General features: G+C 45.4%; 1 protein-coding gene across 1 annotated transcript in view; it reads left to right on the top strand.

Annotated features, from left to right (window-relative positions):
* The window catches only part of GOLGA7 (golgin A7), a 35,456-nt gene extending 26,739 nt beyond the window's left edge, over positions 1-8,717 (top strand). Inside the window, exons 3-5 of the mRNA XM_038747005.1 lie at positions 118-219; positions 1,634-1,697; positions 7,291-8,717. Coding sequence (XP_038602933.1) covers positions 118-219; positions 1,634-1,681 — 150 coding nt within the window. The 3' untranslated portion in view covers positions 1,682-1,697; positions 7,291-8,717. The remainder of the gene's footprint in view (positions 1-117; positions 220-1,633; positions 1,698-7,290) is intronic.
* The last annotated feature ends 9,005 nt before the right edge of the window (positions 8,718-17,722 follow it).

Below are 17,722 nucleotides of genomic sequence, written 5' to 3'. Positions count from 1 at the left end.
CTGTAGTTAATTATATTGAATTAGTCTAGAGTGTTTGAGGTGGCAGCAGGCGCTTCTGCTGAAAACGGGAAGCAGGAGAAGAGTCGTAACATCTTTGTGGGTTTCTGTCTCTGGCAGGTTCTGAAGAAGATCACCAAATTCATTCAGGAACAGAATGAGAAGATCTACGCTCCCCAGGGCCTACTCCTGACAGACCCCATCGAACGAGGACTGAGAGTTGTATCCTTTCCATCGAAACTGCGTTTCAGTCCGTCAGTCAGTCAGTCGTATTATCGAGCGCTTACTGAGTGCAGGGCGCTTGCCCGTTGATAGCTCCCAGACATTATGGAACTAGTCAAACTTTGATTTTTGCATTTGTGGAGAAACATTTCGTCCTAGTAGAACTTCTAAAGTGCTTCTGTACAAGGTCATTCATTTTACCTCTTTGATGAACTAGAAAGGACTGATTTCATTGGCTGTTGCGGAGACAGTAGCTATTCATACCAGAAAGTGTCAGGCAAAGTTTCCTCTTCATCGATCAATGAGTGCTTATTGTGTGCAGAGCACTGTACTAAGCATTTGGGAGAGTAGAGTATATCAGAATTAGTAGGCACATTCCCTGCCCAAAATGAGCATAATCTAAAGAATGAGCTTACACTGTAGATGAGAGCACAGCCATTCCTTATTACTTAAAAAAATAGCACTCCCAAAATCATTCTTTTTTAAAAAAAAGTTTATGATAATAGCAGTACCATCCTCTAAAGGCCATTATTTTTGTTCCCGTGCCAGCTCCCGGTATTTTTTTGTGGATGGTACAGGTCTCTCAAAACCCCTCCTTTCTGCAAGTTGCTTTCGTGCTATATGCTGACTGCTTTGCAAGTCTCTTTAGAAATTGTAAAATTCTGGTTACCATCTGTCTTGGTGGTTCTGAGGGCACCTTGTAGTAATAACAGAGTGGTTTGAGTTAAATCACTTCATCTGCAGAGAACTCTGAACTCGAAGCCCCTTTGAAATGCAAAAACTCAGAGTGTGTGTGGTTGGACTTATCCTCTACGTGAATTGCTGTTCTGTGGGCTCCGTCTGATATATTGCCTAAATCATTTACAGCTGACAGTTGTATAGTTTCATTATCCGTGACTTATTGTGTGTGTTTTTTGGCGAATTATCAGTATAGACAGCATTGAGTTTGATCATTGAAATGTAATTAAGTTTGATAACTGGATTGGTTTTCCCCCAGTTTAATAATAGAATTTTGGCCATTTCACTGTAATCCAGAAGACACTCCACATTACTCTTATTTTTATAATCTGGATTTTTTTTTTCCACAATTGGAACAAAAGTGTGTCATTAAAAACAATTCTTCTTGGGTGTGGGAAGAGAAAAAGTATGTGGGAAGAGAAAATCTCAAAAAAATGAACAAGATACGAAGCTAAGTCCATCATTCTTGGGGAAAAAAAAATCAAAACCTTTTTTCAGTTCAAAATATAAAAATCCACAAAATTGAATAGGTGAAAATAAAAATTAACAGGAAAACGAAATGAGAAAAGGTGAATGGTTATGTCTGATCATTTGCACTGGCACCCAAGGTTAGAAGATCAGTTACGTTCTTGCCCTATTGTATTCTGTGGTGTGTTTTCTTAGCTGTTGCACGTAGATTGAAATTACCATTTACGAAGACAGAGGCATAAACAGTGGAAGATAAAACTATGGAATCTGAGGTAAATATTAATATTACATTGGGTACTCATGACCTAGTGGAAGAAACACCTAGCTTATCATCCCAGCTCTCAACAGTTGATAGACGTGTTCCTTTCCCACAAGGAGCTTACAGTCTAGAGGGGGAGACTGTAATCAGCGTTAACATAAACATAGCATAACATAACATAAATCACGTTAACGTAACTTACGGGTAGGTACATAAGTGCCGTGAGGCTGAGGGTGGCATGAATGAAGGGTACAAATCCCAGTGCTAGGATGACGCAGAAGGGAGAGGGAGTAGGGGAAATGAGGGTTTAGTCAGTTAGTCTTGGAGGACATGTGATTTTAATAAAGCTTTGAAGGTGGGGAAGATGATCTGTCGGTTATGAATGGGGAGGGAGTACCTGGCCAGAGACACGGGCAAGGGTTCAGCAATGAGGTATACGGGTTCGAAGTTCAGTGAGTAGCTGGTTCAGTGTTGTAGGAAATCACCAAGGTAAGATAAGAAGGGTAGTGCTTTAAACCCAAGGGTAAGGAGTTTCTGTTCGATGCAGAAGTGAATGGGCATCCAGTGGAGGTTCTTGAGGTTTGGGGAAACATGGACTGAACACCTTTTTAGAAAAATAAACTGCAGCAGAGTGAAGTATGGACTGGAGTGGGGAGAAACAGGGAGGTCAACAAGGAGGCTGATGCAGTAGTCCAGGAGAGATAGGATAAGTGCTTGGATCAACGTGGTAGTAGTTTGGACGGAGAGGAAAGGGTGGATTTTAACAGTGTTGTAAAAGTAGAACCCATCTGTTGGATTTAGCATTAAGGACGTCATAGGTGATAGAGGAGTGAGTTGTCCCAGTGGAGTGGTGGGCAGAAATTGTTTTGGGTGGAGGAGAGGAAATGGAGGCAGCCGGTGTAGACTACTTGTTCAAGGAATTTGGACAGGAATGGGATGGAGGGAGATGGCAGGGGTAAATCTGAATGTTGCAGTGGGGCCCCGGCAAGCTTGGTTTTTTTGTTGTTTGTTTTAGGATAGGGGAAACCCGAATGGGCTTGAGGCAGTGCGGAAGGAACCGACGAAGACTGCAGTCGGTAGGAGAGAGAAGTGGGGCAAATGTTTATATAGAAGGTGAGGAGAGAGGGAGACAGAGACACATTTGAAATCAGGCAGGAGATCCCCTCTTTAGAGATGGCTGAGAAGGATTAGAGAGAGAGTTAAGGTCGAGGGGTGAGAGAGTATCGGGAAGTTCATACCTGTTGGTTTCAATTCTGTGAACAAAGTAGTTGGCAGGGTTATCGGGGGAGAGTTGGGGATAATAATAATAGCATTTGTTAAGCACTTACTATGTGCAAAGCACTGTTCTAAGCACTGGGGAGATTGCAAGGTGATCAGGTTGTCCCACGTGGGGCTCACAGTCTTCATCCCCACTTTCCAGATTAGGTAACTGAGACCCAGAGAAGTGAAGTGACTTGCCCAAAGTCACACAGCTGACAAGCGGCGGAGTCGGGATTTGAACCCATGACCTCTGACTCCAAAGCCCGGGCTCTTTCCACTGAGCCACGCTGCTTCCATTGGGGATGGTTGGGGCATTTCAGGTGGGAGTTAAAGGTCTGGAATAATAGGTGGGGGCAGTGGGCATAGGAGTCAGTGAGGGCAGAGAAGTAATGTTGCTGTGCTTGAGAGGGCAGTTAAAACAAGGAAGGATGGATTTAAAATGGCCCAAGTTGACTGGATTTCTGCCCGCGGCCCTCGGCAGCATAAATGCAGAAATAGAGGAAGTGTACCTTGGAGATGGGTCAAGGGTTGGGGGCTAGGGGAGTGAGCTCCACAGGAGGAGAAGGGGAGCGAGGTACGAGGGAAAGGTGATTCATTGCTTTAAAGCTGATGGAAAGGAGTTCCTATTTGATGCGGAGGGGGATGGACAACCACTGGCAGTTCTTGAGGAATGGGGAAACATGGACTGACCGTTTTTGTAGAAAAATGTTCATCTGTGCAGGAGAGTGAAGTATGGACTGGAGTCGAGGAAGACAGAAGGCAGGGAGGTTGACAAGGAGTCTGATACAGTAATGGAGGCAGGATAGGATAAGCGCTTGGATTAACATGGCAGCAGTTAGGATGGAGAGGAAGGGGCAGATTTTAGCCTTGTAGAGGTTGAACTGTTGGGATTTGGTGACAGATTGAAATTGAGTGCTGAATGACAGAGAAGTATCAAGGATAAATGCCAGTGTTCAGAGCTTGTGAGGCCGGGAGGATGGTGGTGCACTCTATAGTGACGGGAAAGTTATGGGGAGGACAGGACTTGGGTGGAAGATGAGGAGTTCCGTTTCAAACGTTAAGTTTGAGGTGTCGGCGGGACAGGACATCCAAGCAGAGATGTCCTGAAGGCAGGAGAAAATGGGAGACTGCGAGGGAGGGAGAGAGATCAGGGCTGGAGATGTAGATTTGGGAATTGTCTGCATAGAGATGGTAGTTGAAGCTATGGGAGTGAATGAGTTTCCAAGGGAGTTGGTGTAAATGGAAAATAGGAGACTCAGAAGTGAACCCCACAGTTAGTGGGTAGGAAGCAGAGGAGGAGCGCACGAAGGAGAGTGAGGATAAGCGGCCAGAGAGATAGGAGAATCAATCAATCAGTCAATCGTATTTATTGAGCGCTTACTGTGTGCAGAGCACTGTACTAAGCGCTTGGGAAGTGCAAGCTGGCAACTTATAGAGACAGTCCCTACCCAACAGTGGGCTCACAGTCTAGGCCAGGAGAGGACATGAGTCAGTGAAACCAAGGTTGGATGATGTTTCCAGGAGAAGGAAGTCATTGACAGTGGCAAAGGCAGTTGAGAGGTCGAGGGGGATTAGGATGCAGTAGAGGTCATTGGATTTGGCAAAAAGGAGATCATTGGTGACCTCTGAGAGGGCAGTTATCCTGAAGTGAAGCCAGATTGGAGAGGGTAAAGGAGAGAATTGATGGAGAGGAACTTGAGGCAGCAGGTGTAGACAACTCACTCAAGGAGTTTGGAGAGGAGTGGTAGGAGGAAGATAGGTTGGGGCAATAACTGGAGGGCCCTATGAGGTCAAGGGAGAGTATTTTTAGGATAGGGGAGAAATGAGCGTGTTTGAAAGCAGTGGGGAAAAAGCCACTATAGAGTGAACAGTTGAAGATGGCAATCAGGCAGGGAAGACGAGGGGGTAAGTGCTTTGATATGGGGCTGACGGTGCAGGTGGAGGGGGTGGATTTTGAGAGGAGGCACATCTCCTCTTGAGATCCTGCTGGGAAAGAAGGAGAGTTGAAGAAGGGACAGGAGGAGGGAGGGACTGGAAAGCAGCAGGGGAGATTTTAGGGAGGTCACATCAGATGGTCAGATCATTGCTGGGATCAGACTGCCCAAATCCGCCAGTGCCTAGGAGTCTGATGAGGCTGCGCTAGCCCCTGGCACATTCACCCATTGCCCACACGTGCCTTTTCTGTTGCTTACGTCGATTACTGGATCCAGTCTATTTGGGTATAGAACAATCAGCCAACCAGCCGTATTTGCAGAGCACTGTACTAAGCATTTGGGAGAGTCCAATTCAACAGAATTGGTAGACACGTTCCCTGCTCACAAGAAGCTTACAGTCTAGAAGGACCAATGTATACCTTATTGTTCTGCTCTCCTTTACTTTTGTCTTCTGGGTTATTTATTTATTTTTCCCTTTCCCTTGGCTTTTGATCCTCCCACCCTATAAAAAGCTGCTCTTGATTATCACACTCGACCCCGCCTTAGATCAGTCGCTCAGTCCGTGGTATTTATTGGGCGCTTACTGTGTGCAGAGACTAAGCGCTTGGGAAAGTACTGCTGCTGCTGACGGGGTCTCGGAGGTATTATGTTTTATGCTCGCGGACTACATTCCATTTTCCTTCCCAGCTGTTTCCCAACACATTCTGCCGGGCACAGTAGGGCTGGGCGAGGGAGCAGGGATAGCTAAGCGTAAACCCTCACCACTGTTGGCAAAACAACCCCAGCCCGTAGCCTGGGGTCAAGAGGAACCTAACTCTCCTGACCTGTTCATGGTTGAGTAGTGGTCGCCCAAATGGCAAAGGGCCTCGAAAAGGGGACCGACTATTTCTCAAAGAAACTCATGCTCAGGGATGCACTTTCCCTGTCAGCAACATCATCAGCGACATGGATGTCACTGGCACATGGTTGTGGGCAGGGAATGTGCCCACCAACTCTGTTGTACTCTCCCAAGCGCTCTGCACGTAGTAAACAATAAATACCGTCGATTGGAGCTCTCGGGTGTCTGCCACTGACAAGTGCTTTGGAAAGGGCAGGAAATACTACAGAGTTCATTAAATAAAGGTCTTCAAAATCATCATCATCATCAATCGTATTTATTGAGCGCTTACTGTGTGCAGAGCGCTGTACCAAGCGCTTGGGAAGTACAAGTTGGCAACATATAGAGACAGTCCCTACCTAACAGTGGGCTCACAGTCTAAAAGATATCAAAATCACTTTCCTCGTTGGTGTTGGGTCCCGAGAGCCTTTGGAAAGCACAGCGTAGAGTTTCCTTCCACTCTGTAGCAAATATAGACACCGACCTATCTCAATCTCTCTGTTCGGAAAGTAGGAGCAGCACATGAGTCTTTGGAAGCAAAAAAGCCCAAATGAGTCTTTCCATCATATTTATTTCTAATTAAATACTCCGGGTAGCTGAGTGTTCAGGCACATTTCGTTGTACTTGTCTGCAGTTTCTGATTTATAATTTCCAAACCAATATTTGTAAAAGTGAGCAGTCAGGAACCTCCTGTGTGGTTTTCGCAACATACCAGTGGAATAAGTTTGTTTTTATCAATTGCAGCTGCGCTGACTTGGCACAATCCATTTGTCATGACTCATTTTGCAGCTATTATTGCTAAATAGAATGTTTTTCTGAGGTGATGTGGGATTTTGAGCAATTACACACAAGAGGCTAATCTCGGAATGTTCAAGCAACTGTGAAATTTTTGAAATGGGCAAGATTTTTGTTTGGAACTTCTGGATAGTTTCATAAGTGGCAAATATTTTTCTTCGGCCCAGCCGTGTTCTCAGAGTGGTACCTCAGTCAAGAGCAGATATCTGTGTGGGCTGAGGACTTTTCAGGCTGCTGGGATGAGCCCATAACTCCCTTCCACAATCCTCCTTTCCATCTCCTGCCCTTATCCCTCCTTCCCCAACCCTCCTGCCACCTAAAGCCTTCATGTGATTTTGAATTCAGAGGAATACATTCCTGGTCCAACCAGATTAAGGATGGTCTCCAAGGGGGGCTTGAATTAAGCGGAGAAGCATTTTGTAGTGATTTCGCTTGCTCTTGCGTTTTTTTCAAGCACTAGTTAAGGTATTTTACAAATATGGTGCAGACTGTTGCCCTTTAAATCTGAGATCCTTTCTTAAAACAGGGTAAATGACTTTTCTAGGCGTCCCTAGGAGAATTCAGCCTCCGAGTTTTCAGGTTGTTGTGCTCCATGGGGTCTGGGCCTGAGGGTGCCGAGCTGAGGACCTCCTCAAGGTAAACCGTCCAGCTGAACACATAGGGTAGGAAGACAAAAATCAAAACAGGATTTGGAGCCTTTTTCCGCTTTCTGAAAAGCTGTGTTTTTTTTCTTTTCAAAGCCCTCCTCCACCCAGGACTCTCCTCTGACCAATGGGCAACCGCAGAGCATCCCCTACCTCCTCTCCAGAGCGTCATTCCTTCGGATCCGCTACCAGCGCCACGGTGCCATCCACCCCCAGGACTGACTTTCGGATGTCCCGCTCCCCCCGGAGCGACCTGCTAAATTCCTCGGCATCCACATTGTGTCTTTCAGCCGTATAGAACTGTAACCTTTGTAGTAATTTCGGAGAAAAGACAATGAAGCAGTTGTTTTTTTTTTTTTAACTCAGAACGGTTTGATAAAAAAACGAACTGCATAAATCAGTCCAATGCAAAGTCCAGTTCATGCCCGCCGCGGTTATTACGGCTCCTGTCGCTCTTGGCTCTGGGCCTTCAACTTCACCGGGTGGCTTCGGAGCAAAGCAGATGTCGTTCAATCTGGGTGATCTGATTCCCCCAAAGAAAGGGAAATGCCTTTTCTCCAGGGCATGGCATCTTGTGAGAGGTCAGCCCCGTCCGTGACCCGTAGATGCCTCACCAGGCCTCCAAGAGCTCCCTGGATTGTCGGTCGTGGCTCAGAATGTGTACAAGATCCCTAAAGGTCCCTGGAAATAAAACGGCATAATGCTATCTGTCCTTAGGTAGCAGTTCTTCTAAGTGAATCAGTATTTAATATGATTTCCAATTCCCTCACACCTCCGTGGAGGAACGTCCCGTCATTGTTGCCTTTCCGTGAATGTCGGAGGGTGTCGTGTCACTCGTTGCGTTAAAATCCGTAAGCACAATAAAGTGGATGCTGAACTGTCACGTTATTTAGATGTCCCCGCTCCGTCTCTGAATGTGTAAGAAGCCCGGTGAACTCTCTCTTTGTTTTAGTATAAATATAATTTATAGGAACTTAACTTACAGGTTTAATACCGTATAGCCTCATTTTTAACTATTTCCACTGGCGGAATTTATCAAAAGACCTTTATTGTAGGCAGTATTCAGGACGCACACCTATCTGGCCATCGGTTCAGGGTAAAAAACTTTGGTTTCGAGTATAAGCCCTCAGATTGAAGTCATCTCAGTACTTGTTTCCGTTGTGTTCTTACACACTCTCGCATGTTCTCGGTGACAGTGCTGCATGCGGCTCTAAGTTCCCCGTCACTATGATTTGCGGCGTTGTCCTTCTGGAAAACGATTTTACTCGGAGGATGGAAAAACTTCAAGTTCTACTTTCAGTGATGTAGGTGCTAATACTGGATCTAATCTTCCAGATTCATTTCTTTTACAGATCGGTTAGTCTTTTTCATCGTGAAATCCCTGAGGCCTGTTTAACATTTTAACTGTACAAAACCCTTTTGTTTTTCTATAGCCTGTAGCACAGTGTGTCTGCCTGCCTTTCACACCCATTGCAATAACTTGCTGAAATAGTCACGGATTAGTAAAACTTTTCTTAAATAAATTGTTTCTGTGTCATGCTTGGAAGCGGGGAAGGCTATAGGCGGCACGTGGCATTAAGTAACCTTGGCCGATAGGCAGTTTTGTCCAACGCTGTTATTTTCCTGGTTAATCATGAAAATTACATATTTGGGTTCCGAAACTTCCTTCTTGCATTTTAATCAGTACTCCAAGCTAATCAAGCAATCAGAGGGCCTTTCCTGTGTGCCTAGAAAGTGGTCCGCGACCCAAGTAGAGGAAGCGGTCTGGTAATGATAGATTGGTTTGTTCGTTGAAAAAAAATCAGGGCTGCAGCAGATGATTAATATCTTTGGCAGGCTGTTTTCATAAATAAAATAAGGCCAGGCCCATACTGTGCCTTTTTACTGCCTCTTTCATTTAAGGATCTTGTTACCTTTTTATGTTCCAGTCTGCAAATGTCCATCATCATGCCCTTTAAATGTCCTCAGTCAGTCAGGCAAGCATATTTATCGAGGGCTTACTGTGTGCAGAGCACTGTGCTAAGTGCTTGGGAGGATGCAGTATAACAATAAACGAGACGCATTCCCTGCCCACAGCGAGCTTCCGCTCTAGAGATACAGTCTGTCCTTATCCTAAAGGCATTCAGATGCACTATCGGAGTCGTGGTGCGTGGAAGTGATGTTCAAGAAGGCACGAGAACACGGGCTTTTCAGCTTCTGAAACGTCGGTGACCGAGGACGGAGGGTGGAAGGGAAGTTCCTGGGCCTAGGGAAGTTTCCATTCCGTCCGGAATGGGGGAGCCGGCCGCAGCGAGGGGACAGCAATGCGGTTCTTGGGGGGCTGGCACCTCAAGCCTCCCTTAGCAGCGACTCAGGTGAACGATCATCAGTCTGTCAGCTCATTTCGCCTTTTCATCATCCCATAAATAGATCACCGTTACTCCTTTATCGGGTTACCACCTTGCCGTGCTATGGTTGAAGATTAAAATTCTTTTAGAAATATGTGTCTGAATCTTTTGAGTTGCTTTTGGGAACTTAACCCCAGTAGAACTTCATTTTTTTTTTACTTTATTAGAAAGTTGAGATCTCGAAGGAGCTAATCCCAGCTCTTCCGCTTGTCTGCTGTGTGACTTTAGGCATGGAGTAATTGGAAAGAGAAGGGACCCTGGGAGTCGGAGGACCTGGGTTCCAATGCCGGTTCTGCCACCTGCCGACTGTGTGAACCTGGGCTAGTCGTTTGACTTCTCTGTGCCTCAGTTGCCTCATCTGGAATGTGGGGATTCAATGTATGTTCTCCCTGCTTAAACTGCAAGCCCCATGTGGGACAGAGGATATGCCTGATTTGCATTATACTGTATCTTCCCCAACGCTTAGTTCAGTGCTGGGCCCACAGTAAGGCTTAACAAATACCACAGTTGTTAATAGTGATAGCAGTTAATAACAATAACTGCTAATTATTAATAGAGATAATTATTAATAGAGATAACTGTTAATAGAGATAATGGTGCTCTGCACATAGTAAGCGCTCAATAAATACGATTGATGATAGCATTTGTTAAGTGCTTACTATGTGCGAAGAGCTGTTCTCAGTGCTAGGGGGATACAAGGTGGTCAGGTTGTCCCACATGGGACTCACAGTCTTAATCCCCATTTACAGAGAGGCAGCGCGGCTCAGTGAAAAGAGCACGGGCTTGGGAGTCAAAGGTCATGGGTTCAAATCCCAGCTCTGCCTCTTGTCAGCTGCGTGACTTTGGGCAAGTCACTTAACTTCTCTGGGCCTCAGTTACCTCATCTGTAAAATGGGGATTAAGACAGTGAGCCCCCCGTGGGACAACCTGATCATCTTGTATCCCCCCAGCGCTTAGAACAGCACATAGTAAGCGCTTAACAAATACCAACATTATTATTATTACAGATGAGGTAACTGAGGCACAGAGAAGTGAAGTGACTTGCCCAAAGTCACACAGCTGACAAGTGGCGGAGCCGGGATTAGAACCCATGACCTCAGGCCCGTGACCTCCATTAAGTGTGCGTGTGGTCTGGAGTTTGCTCAGCCCAAACGGCCCAACACGAACTAATGTTTGATTTCGACTGTGAGCCCTTTTAGACTGTGAGCCCACTGTTGGGTAGGGGCCGTCTCTATATGTTGCCAACTTGGACTTCCCAAGCGCTTAGTCCAGTGCTCTGCACACAGTAAGCGCTCAATAAATACGATTGATTATGATTTAGCAATGTTTCATGTCTTTGACTCTGGTTGCTTTAGGGAATCATTAAAACTCGCCCTGAGGAAACAAGTCCAAAACTTCTAAGGGGCTCCTGATGATGCCTGTCTATAATCCCCTAGGGGAGCGAGGTCTGCCCCATCCCTCGGTCGCCACAGGTTGTGGCCTTCTCGGCCCCTTCTTGGTTGGGTCCGCTACTTTAAAATGCTTTTTTCCTTTGACATTAGGAATCATCCCCCGAAAAACTCCAAGCAAACTACAACTCAGTGGAGACCTATGGGAAGAGTAGCCCAGGATACATAGATGGGAAGCAGGCGTGACTGCCTGGAAAGAGCATGGATTTAGGAGACAGAGAACCTGGGTTCTAATTCCGGCTCCACCACGTCTCCTGTGTGAGCCTGGGTAAGTCACTTCACTTCTCTGTGCCTCAGTTTCCTCATCTGTAAAACAGGGATCCACTACCCTTTCCACCTCATAGACTGTGAGCCCACTGTTGGGCGGGGACTGTCTCTATATGTTGCCAATTTGTACTTCCCAAGCGCTTAGTACAGTGCTCTGCACACAGTAAGCGCTCAATAAATACGATTGATGATGATAGACTGTGAACCCTGGTTGGAACAGGGACTCTGGCCTGCCCGAATACCTTGTATTTACCCCAGTGCTTAGTACAGTGCTTGGCACATAGTAACAGTCATACCACAATTATTATTATTAGGGGCATTTTTTTGCACACAGTAAGCGCTTAATAAATGCCATCGTGATTATTTTAGAAAGAAGGCACTATCAAGAAGCCCAGAGAAATTTGGACTCATTTCCCCGGAGTTGAGCTCTAAGCATCCCGTGACAATTCCCCAAAGCGATCGGCCGCAAAGGCTTACAAACACATTTCTAAATCAACCGTTAGTTCATGATTGGATGTTTTGATTTCGGTTCATTCCAGGCTGCATTTGCACTCACAGACTTTATACTTGGACTTAAACCGAAAGTGGGAACTCATTGAACTTGTGGGATTTACTATCAATAATAATAATCATTATGGTATTTGTTAAGCCAGTGGTATGTGCCAAGCACTGTTCTAATCTGGTGGTCGGATCTGTAATCTACAGATTTATAAATCACTTTTAGACTGTGAGCCCACTGTTGGGTAGGGACTGTCTATATGTTGCCAACTTGTACTTCCCAAGTGCTTAGTACAGTGCTCTGCACACAGTAAGCGCTCAATAAATATGATTGATTGCTGCCTTGAAAAAATGTCTTTTCATTTCTGGTACAAAGCTTTCAGAAAAAAATAAAGAAGGACCTGAAAAGACTGAAATTTGAAGAACCTACGCCTCTAAATGAGCCATCCTTGAACTCGTATTTCTGTTCCTGCACATATTCCCTTACCTCATATTTTCACAGACCAGTTTATTATCAGGAAATGAATGTAATAATTTGTACTGAAAACGTTTTTGCGATTACTCTTTTGGGAGCAACCAACTGCCAAACAACATAATCCTAGAATCTTGGTTCCTGTGATATATAGGGGGTTCAGAAACAAGTATGCAATATGGCATTTTCTTTTCAATTAGAGGAATGAGTGCATACCCTCTGCACATCTGTGCACGTCATACAATGTACAAATGTTTCATTGACTCGTGAAACATACCCAGGGTCTTAAGCAGCTGAAACATTCGCATTGTAAAAGCAGCATTCAGAAGCTGTCTTTACAAAATGAGAAGTTACTGTGATGCCAGTTTATGAGATGAAAAGTCCATTTTCATCCTCTCTAAGACTGAAGAAATAATAACTTTGGCATTGGGTAAGTGCTTACTATGTGTCCTGCACTGTTCTAAGCTCTGGGGTAGATACAAGATAAGTAGGTCATACCCAATCCCACAAGGAGCTCACAGTCTGACAGACAGACGTCTTTTGTTCTTCGCTATGTATAAGACATCTTTTGTTTCGAATTCTTCCAATTGGCAGTGAAAACTAGGGTTCGAACTTAGGGGAGTAAGCGCATCAGACTTTCCATCATCTGGGATGAATAGCCAACCCTGCAGCAGAGGGAGGGAAGTGGAGCCTCTTGCCACAGGAAACTTTACCAAATCCCTCCCGAAGAAAGCTGCAATCAAGAAGATATAATCAGCAGGATTCTGAAAGTCAATTTCTACAAAACGAAAAGGTCCGCCCAAAGTACATGGCTTGCTCATGGGCAGCCTTTCAAACGAAGGATCCCAAAGTGCTCCGAAGGGGCCCAGGGTGCCAAGAATGAATTGGCCTTACAGGGAAAACGCGTCAGTTACACGGCAATCCTATTCCCTTGCTGAGGGCCGAGAGGGGAGATGCAATTGAGACAACAAGAGGAATTCGGGCAGATGGGAGAGGAATTTGGCCAGACCAAAGGATTGTTTGCTAGTTCAAAAGACCAGAATCCAAGTACCACGTTCCTAAGGATGAAATCTCTAGAAACACAATGCTCATTACCCTCACGCTGTGCTTTTAAATTAGTCCAAACACTGAGAGGAGATAGTCATCCTTCAGCACCCCGGGATTTCCCTTTGAGGTGTATCCAGAGGCACCACTTGCTCATCGCCTCGGCATCCCAAAGATCCACGCCTATAGGCTGGGGCGACGGTGTTTTGCTCCACTGGGCCAGTGAGTTCTTGTCATTCTAATCCAAAAGACAATCTTGGAAAAATAAAGGGGGAGGAATAGGAATCTCCTTCCTGCAGGAGTGAGGATGGAATCCTGTAAATAAAACTATGCAAAACTTCCAGAGGTGGAAACCAAACTGGAGAACAGAGGTCATTCACTCATCCATTCGATCATATTTATTAAGACTTTACCGTGTGGACAGCACTATACTAAGTGCTTGGGACAATGCAATGCAACAATAAAGAGACACATTCTCTGCCCACAAAGAGCTTACACTCTAGAAGGGGATACAGACTGACATAAATACGTTACAGATGTGTACGTAAGTGTTGTGGGACTGGGAAGGGGAAAGAACAAAGGGAATAAGGGGGACGCAGAAGGGAGTGGGAGAAGAGGAAAGGAGGGCTTAGGGAAGGCCTCTTGGAGGAGATGTGCCTTCAGAAAGGCTTTGAAGGAGGGGAGAGTAATTCTATTTGAGGAGGGAGGGCCAGAGGCAGGACATGGGCAAGGGCTTGGTGGCAAGATAGACAAGATAGAGGCACAGTGAGAAGATTAGCATTACAGGAGTGTAGTGTGCAGGCTGAGTTGTTATAAGAGAGTAGCGAGGTGAGGTGATAGAGTGCTTTAAAACCACTGGTGAGGAGTTTTTGCTTGATGTGAAGGTGGAGGTTCACCTCCTCCAGGAGGCCTTCACCTCCTCCAGGAGGCCTTCCCAAACTGAGCCCCTTCCTTCCTCTCCCCCTCGTCCCCCTCTCCAACCCCCCCATCTTACCTCCTTCCCTTCCCCACAGCACCTGTATATATGTATATATGGTTGTACATATTTATTACTCTATTTATTTATTTATTTCACTTGTACATATCTACCCTATTTATTTTATTTTGTTAGTATGTTTGGTTTTGTTCTCTGTCTCCCCCTTTTAGACTGTGAGACCACTGTTGGGTAGGGACTGTCTCTATATGTTGCCAATTTGTACTTCCCAAGCGCTTAGTACAGTGCTCTGCACATAGTAAGCGCTCAATAAATACGATTGATGATGATGATGATGATGATGATGATGATGATGGAGGGGCAAACACTGGAGTTTCATGAGGAGTGGGGAAACATGTCCTGAATGGTTAAAATGGCCCCGGGCAGCAGAGTTCAGGTACAGACTGAATTTCTGATAACGTAAATATGAGCAACACCTAAAATTAGATAAGAGAACTTGGCTGGAGCATTTCATCCTCTCATCCCTGCATCAACAGGGGACGTGCTACACACCCAACTTCTATTCCTCCGAGCTGGGAGCAGCTCCAAGAAGGAATGGCAGCTGCTCCCAGCAGGACAAGCCACAATATATTACATGACCTAGGGTTTCTTTTTTCTTTTTTTTCAATGGTGTTTGGTGAGCACTTACTATGTGCCAGACACTGTACTAAGCGCTGAGGTAGCTACAAGGTAATCAGGTTGGGCACCAGAGAAGCAGCGGGGCTCAGTAGAAAGAGCTCGGGCTTTGGAGTCAGAGGTCATGGGTTCAAATCCCGGCTCCGCCAAATAGTTGTGTGACTTTGGGCAAGTCACTTAACTCCTCTGTGCCTCAGTTACCTCATCTGCAAAATGGGGATTAAAAATGTGAGCCGCCCCCCGGGACAACCTGATCACCTTGTAACCTCCCCAGCGCTTAGAAGAGTAAGCGCTCAACAAGTACCATCAACATCTTCACGATCCCTGTCCCACATGGGGCTCCCAATCTAAACCCCCCATATGGCAGCCGAGGTACTGAGAAGTGAAGTGACTTGCTCAAGGTCACCCAACAGACAAGCGGTGGAGTTGGGATTAGAGCTCCCTGGCCAATGTTCGAACCACTAGACTATTTCTCTGGTCCTTGTTTTGGTGAGATACCAACTCCAGGGTCCAATTAACACGACCTCAAGACTGCAGTGTGAATGTATTTTAAACTGTAAAGCTCTTCTGAAACAAGTCCTGAAAACTGTCTCCCTCTCTTTGGGATGCCCCTCAGAAGAGATTGTGATATTATCGGTCCTTAACCGATTTAGTGTGACACAATGATCAGATATCCGTATGTGACAAGGAGTGGAATTCATCATTCCATCATCTCATAGCTCCTCCGGATCGTCTCGAGGATGAATTATGGACTTAATTAATGAATTGTGATCTATACTCTCTCTGGTGGGAATGCTAAAATAGTTTCCGAGAATTTCCCGGAGAATGGTTCAAGCACTAAGATCCGGTCAAAATGCCAGGAGGCTTTCAAAGTTTCATTCACACTTGAAATGGAAAAGCTCTCGTGTCAGCCCAGGTCGATATTCTCTGTAGGCCGTTTGGACAGCTGACACGATTTATGTGAAATAGAAGCTCCCTGTAGGAAAGAAAACGTTCGTGTTTGTAAACTGCGGTGCGGGAGAGAATCCCTCATCTATAGCTCTAATAAGAAACATAGGAGCTGCCAAAGACTACTTAGGAAAAAAAGCTTAGCGTTTTTTAATTTAAAGTATGAACTAGATGCCAGGATGAAGAGCAAGTCATAAATAGAAATGTTTTGGTATTAAGTTATACTTTAGTCCCACAAGATATATTATTATTAGTATTACTACTACTACTAATGTAATAATGTAATATGTAATAATGGCATTTGTTAAGCGCTTACTATGTGCAAAGCACTGTTCTAAGCGCTGGGGGGGGATACAAGGTGATCAGGTTGTCCCACGTGGGGCTCACAGTCTTAATCCCCATTTTACAGATGAGGGAACTGAGGCTCAGAGAAGTTAAGTGACTTGACCAAGGTCACACAGCAGACATGTGGCAGAGCTGGGATTTGAACCCATGACCTCTGACTCCCAAGCCCGGGCTCTTTCCATCATCATCATCATCATCAATCGTATTTATTGAGCGCTTACTATGTGCAGAGCACTGTACTAAGCGCTTGGGAAGTACAAATTGGCAACATATAGAGACAGTCCCTACCCAACAGTGGGCTCACAGTCTAAAAGGGGGAGACAGAGAACAAAACCAAACATACTAACAAAATAAAATAAATAGAATAGATATGTACAAATTAAATAAATAAATAAATAGAGTAATAAATATGTACAAAGATATATACATATATACAGGTGCTGTGGGGAAGGGAAGGAGGTAAGATGGGAGCCACGCTGCTTCTCTACCACTACTACTACTAATACTACTACTAATAATAGGGATAGTTTTTTAAAGGGCTTACTATGTGCTAAATACTCTACTAAGTAGGGGGGTAGAAACAAGCTAATTGGTTCAGACGCAGTCATCATCATCATTTTCAATCGTATTTATTGAGCGCTTACTGTGTGCAGAGCACTGTACTAAGCGCTTGGGAAGTACAAGTTGGCAACATATAGAGACGGTCCCTACCCAACAGCGGGCTCACAGTCACAGTCCTGTCCCATGTGGGGCTCACAGTCTAAGCTGAAGAGAGAACAAGTATTGTCGATGAGGAAACGGAAGTACAGAGAGGTTGAGTCACTTGCCTAAGGTCGCCCAGCAGACAAGTGGCCGAGCTAAGATGAGAACCCAGGTTCTCTAACACCCGGGCCTGTGCTCTTTCCTCTAGGTCACGCCGGACCCCTCTGAAAGTTTCAGCAGGACACAAGTGAACTTCTGGATTCCAAGGTTGGTCCCTAAGTAACGAGTCTGTCTGGAATTGGAATCGCATAATCTCTGAAATGGAAGGAGCTAATTAAAGAGCGTCTAGTCAGCTCCTGATTACCCATGGCAGATTTTTAAACTCTCAGGAGCCACAAACCTACTCTCCCTCCGACTTTCTGCGGTGCCGAGCAGCCGCGGTCGGAGAACTTTGTCATCCAACTGGGTCCTCCAAGGTTCCCTGGGTTAGGGTTGAGGTTCAAACACCCTCCTTGATTTGGACTTCCCATTGTGTGGCCCAAACACAGCCTCTCCTCTCCATTAGCCGGGGTAATTGACAACTGATTCTCCTTGGACAAGTCACTTAACTTCTCTGAGCCTCAGTTCCCTCATCTGTAAAATGGGGGTGAACACTGGGAGCCCCCCGTGGGACAACCTGATCACCTTGTATCCCCCCCCCAGTGCGTAGAACAGTGCTTTGCACATTTAACAAATGCCATCATCATTATTATTATTATTATTATTAATGTTGACTGAACTACTAAATGCTCCTAAGGGCCTACTATAG

Source organism: Tachyglossus aculeatus, chromosome 5 (assembly GCF_015852505.1).
Source record: "Tachyglossus aculeatus isolate mTacAcu1 chromosome 5, mTacAcu1.pri, whole genome shotgun sequence".
NCBI lineage: Eukaryota > Metazoa > Chordata > Mammalia > Monotremata > Tachyglossidae > Tachyglossus > Tachyglossus aculeatus.
This window is presented reverse-complemented; position numbering and strand designations above follow the sequence as displayed.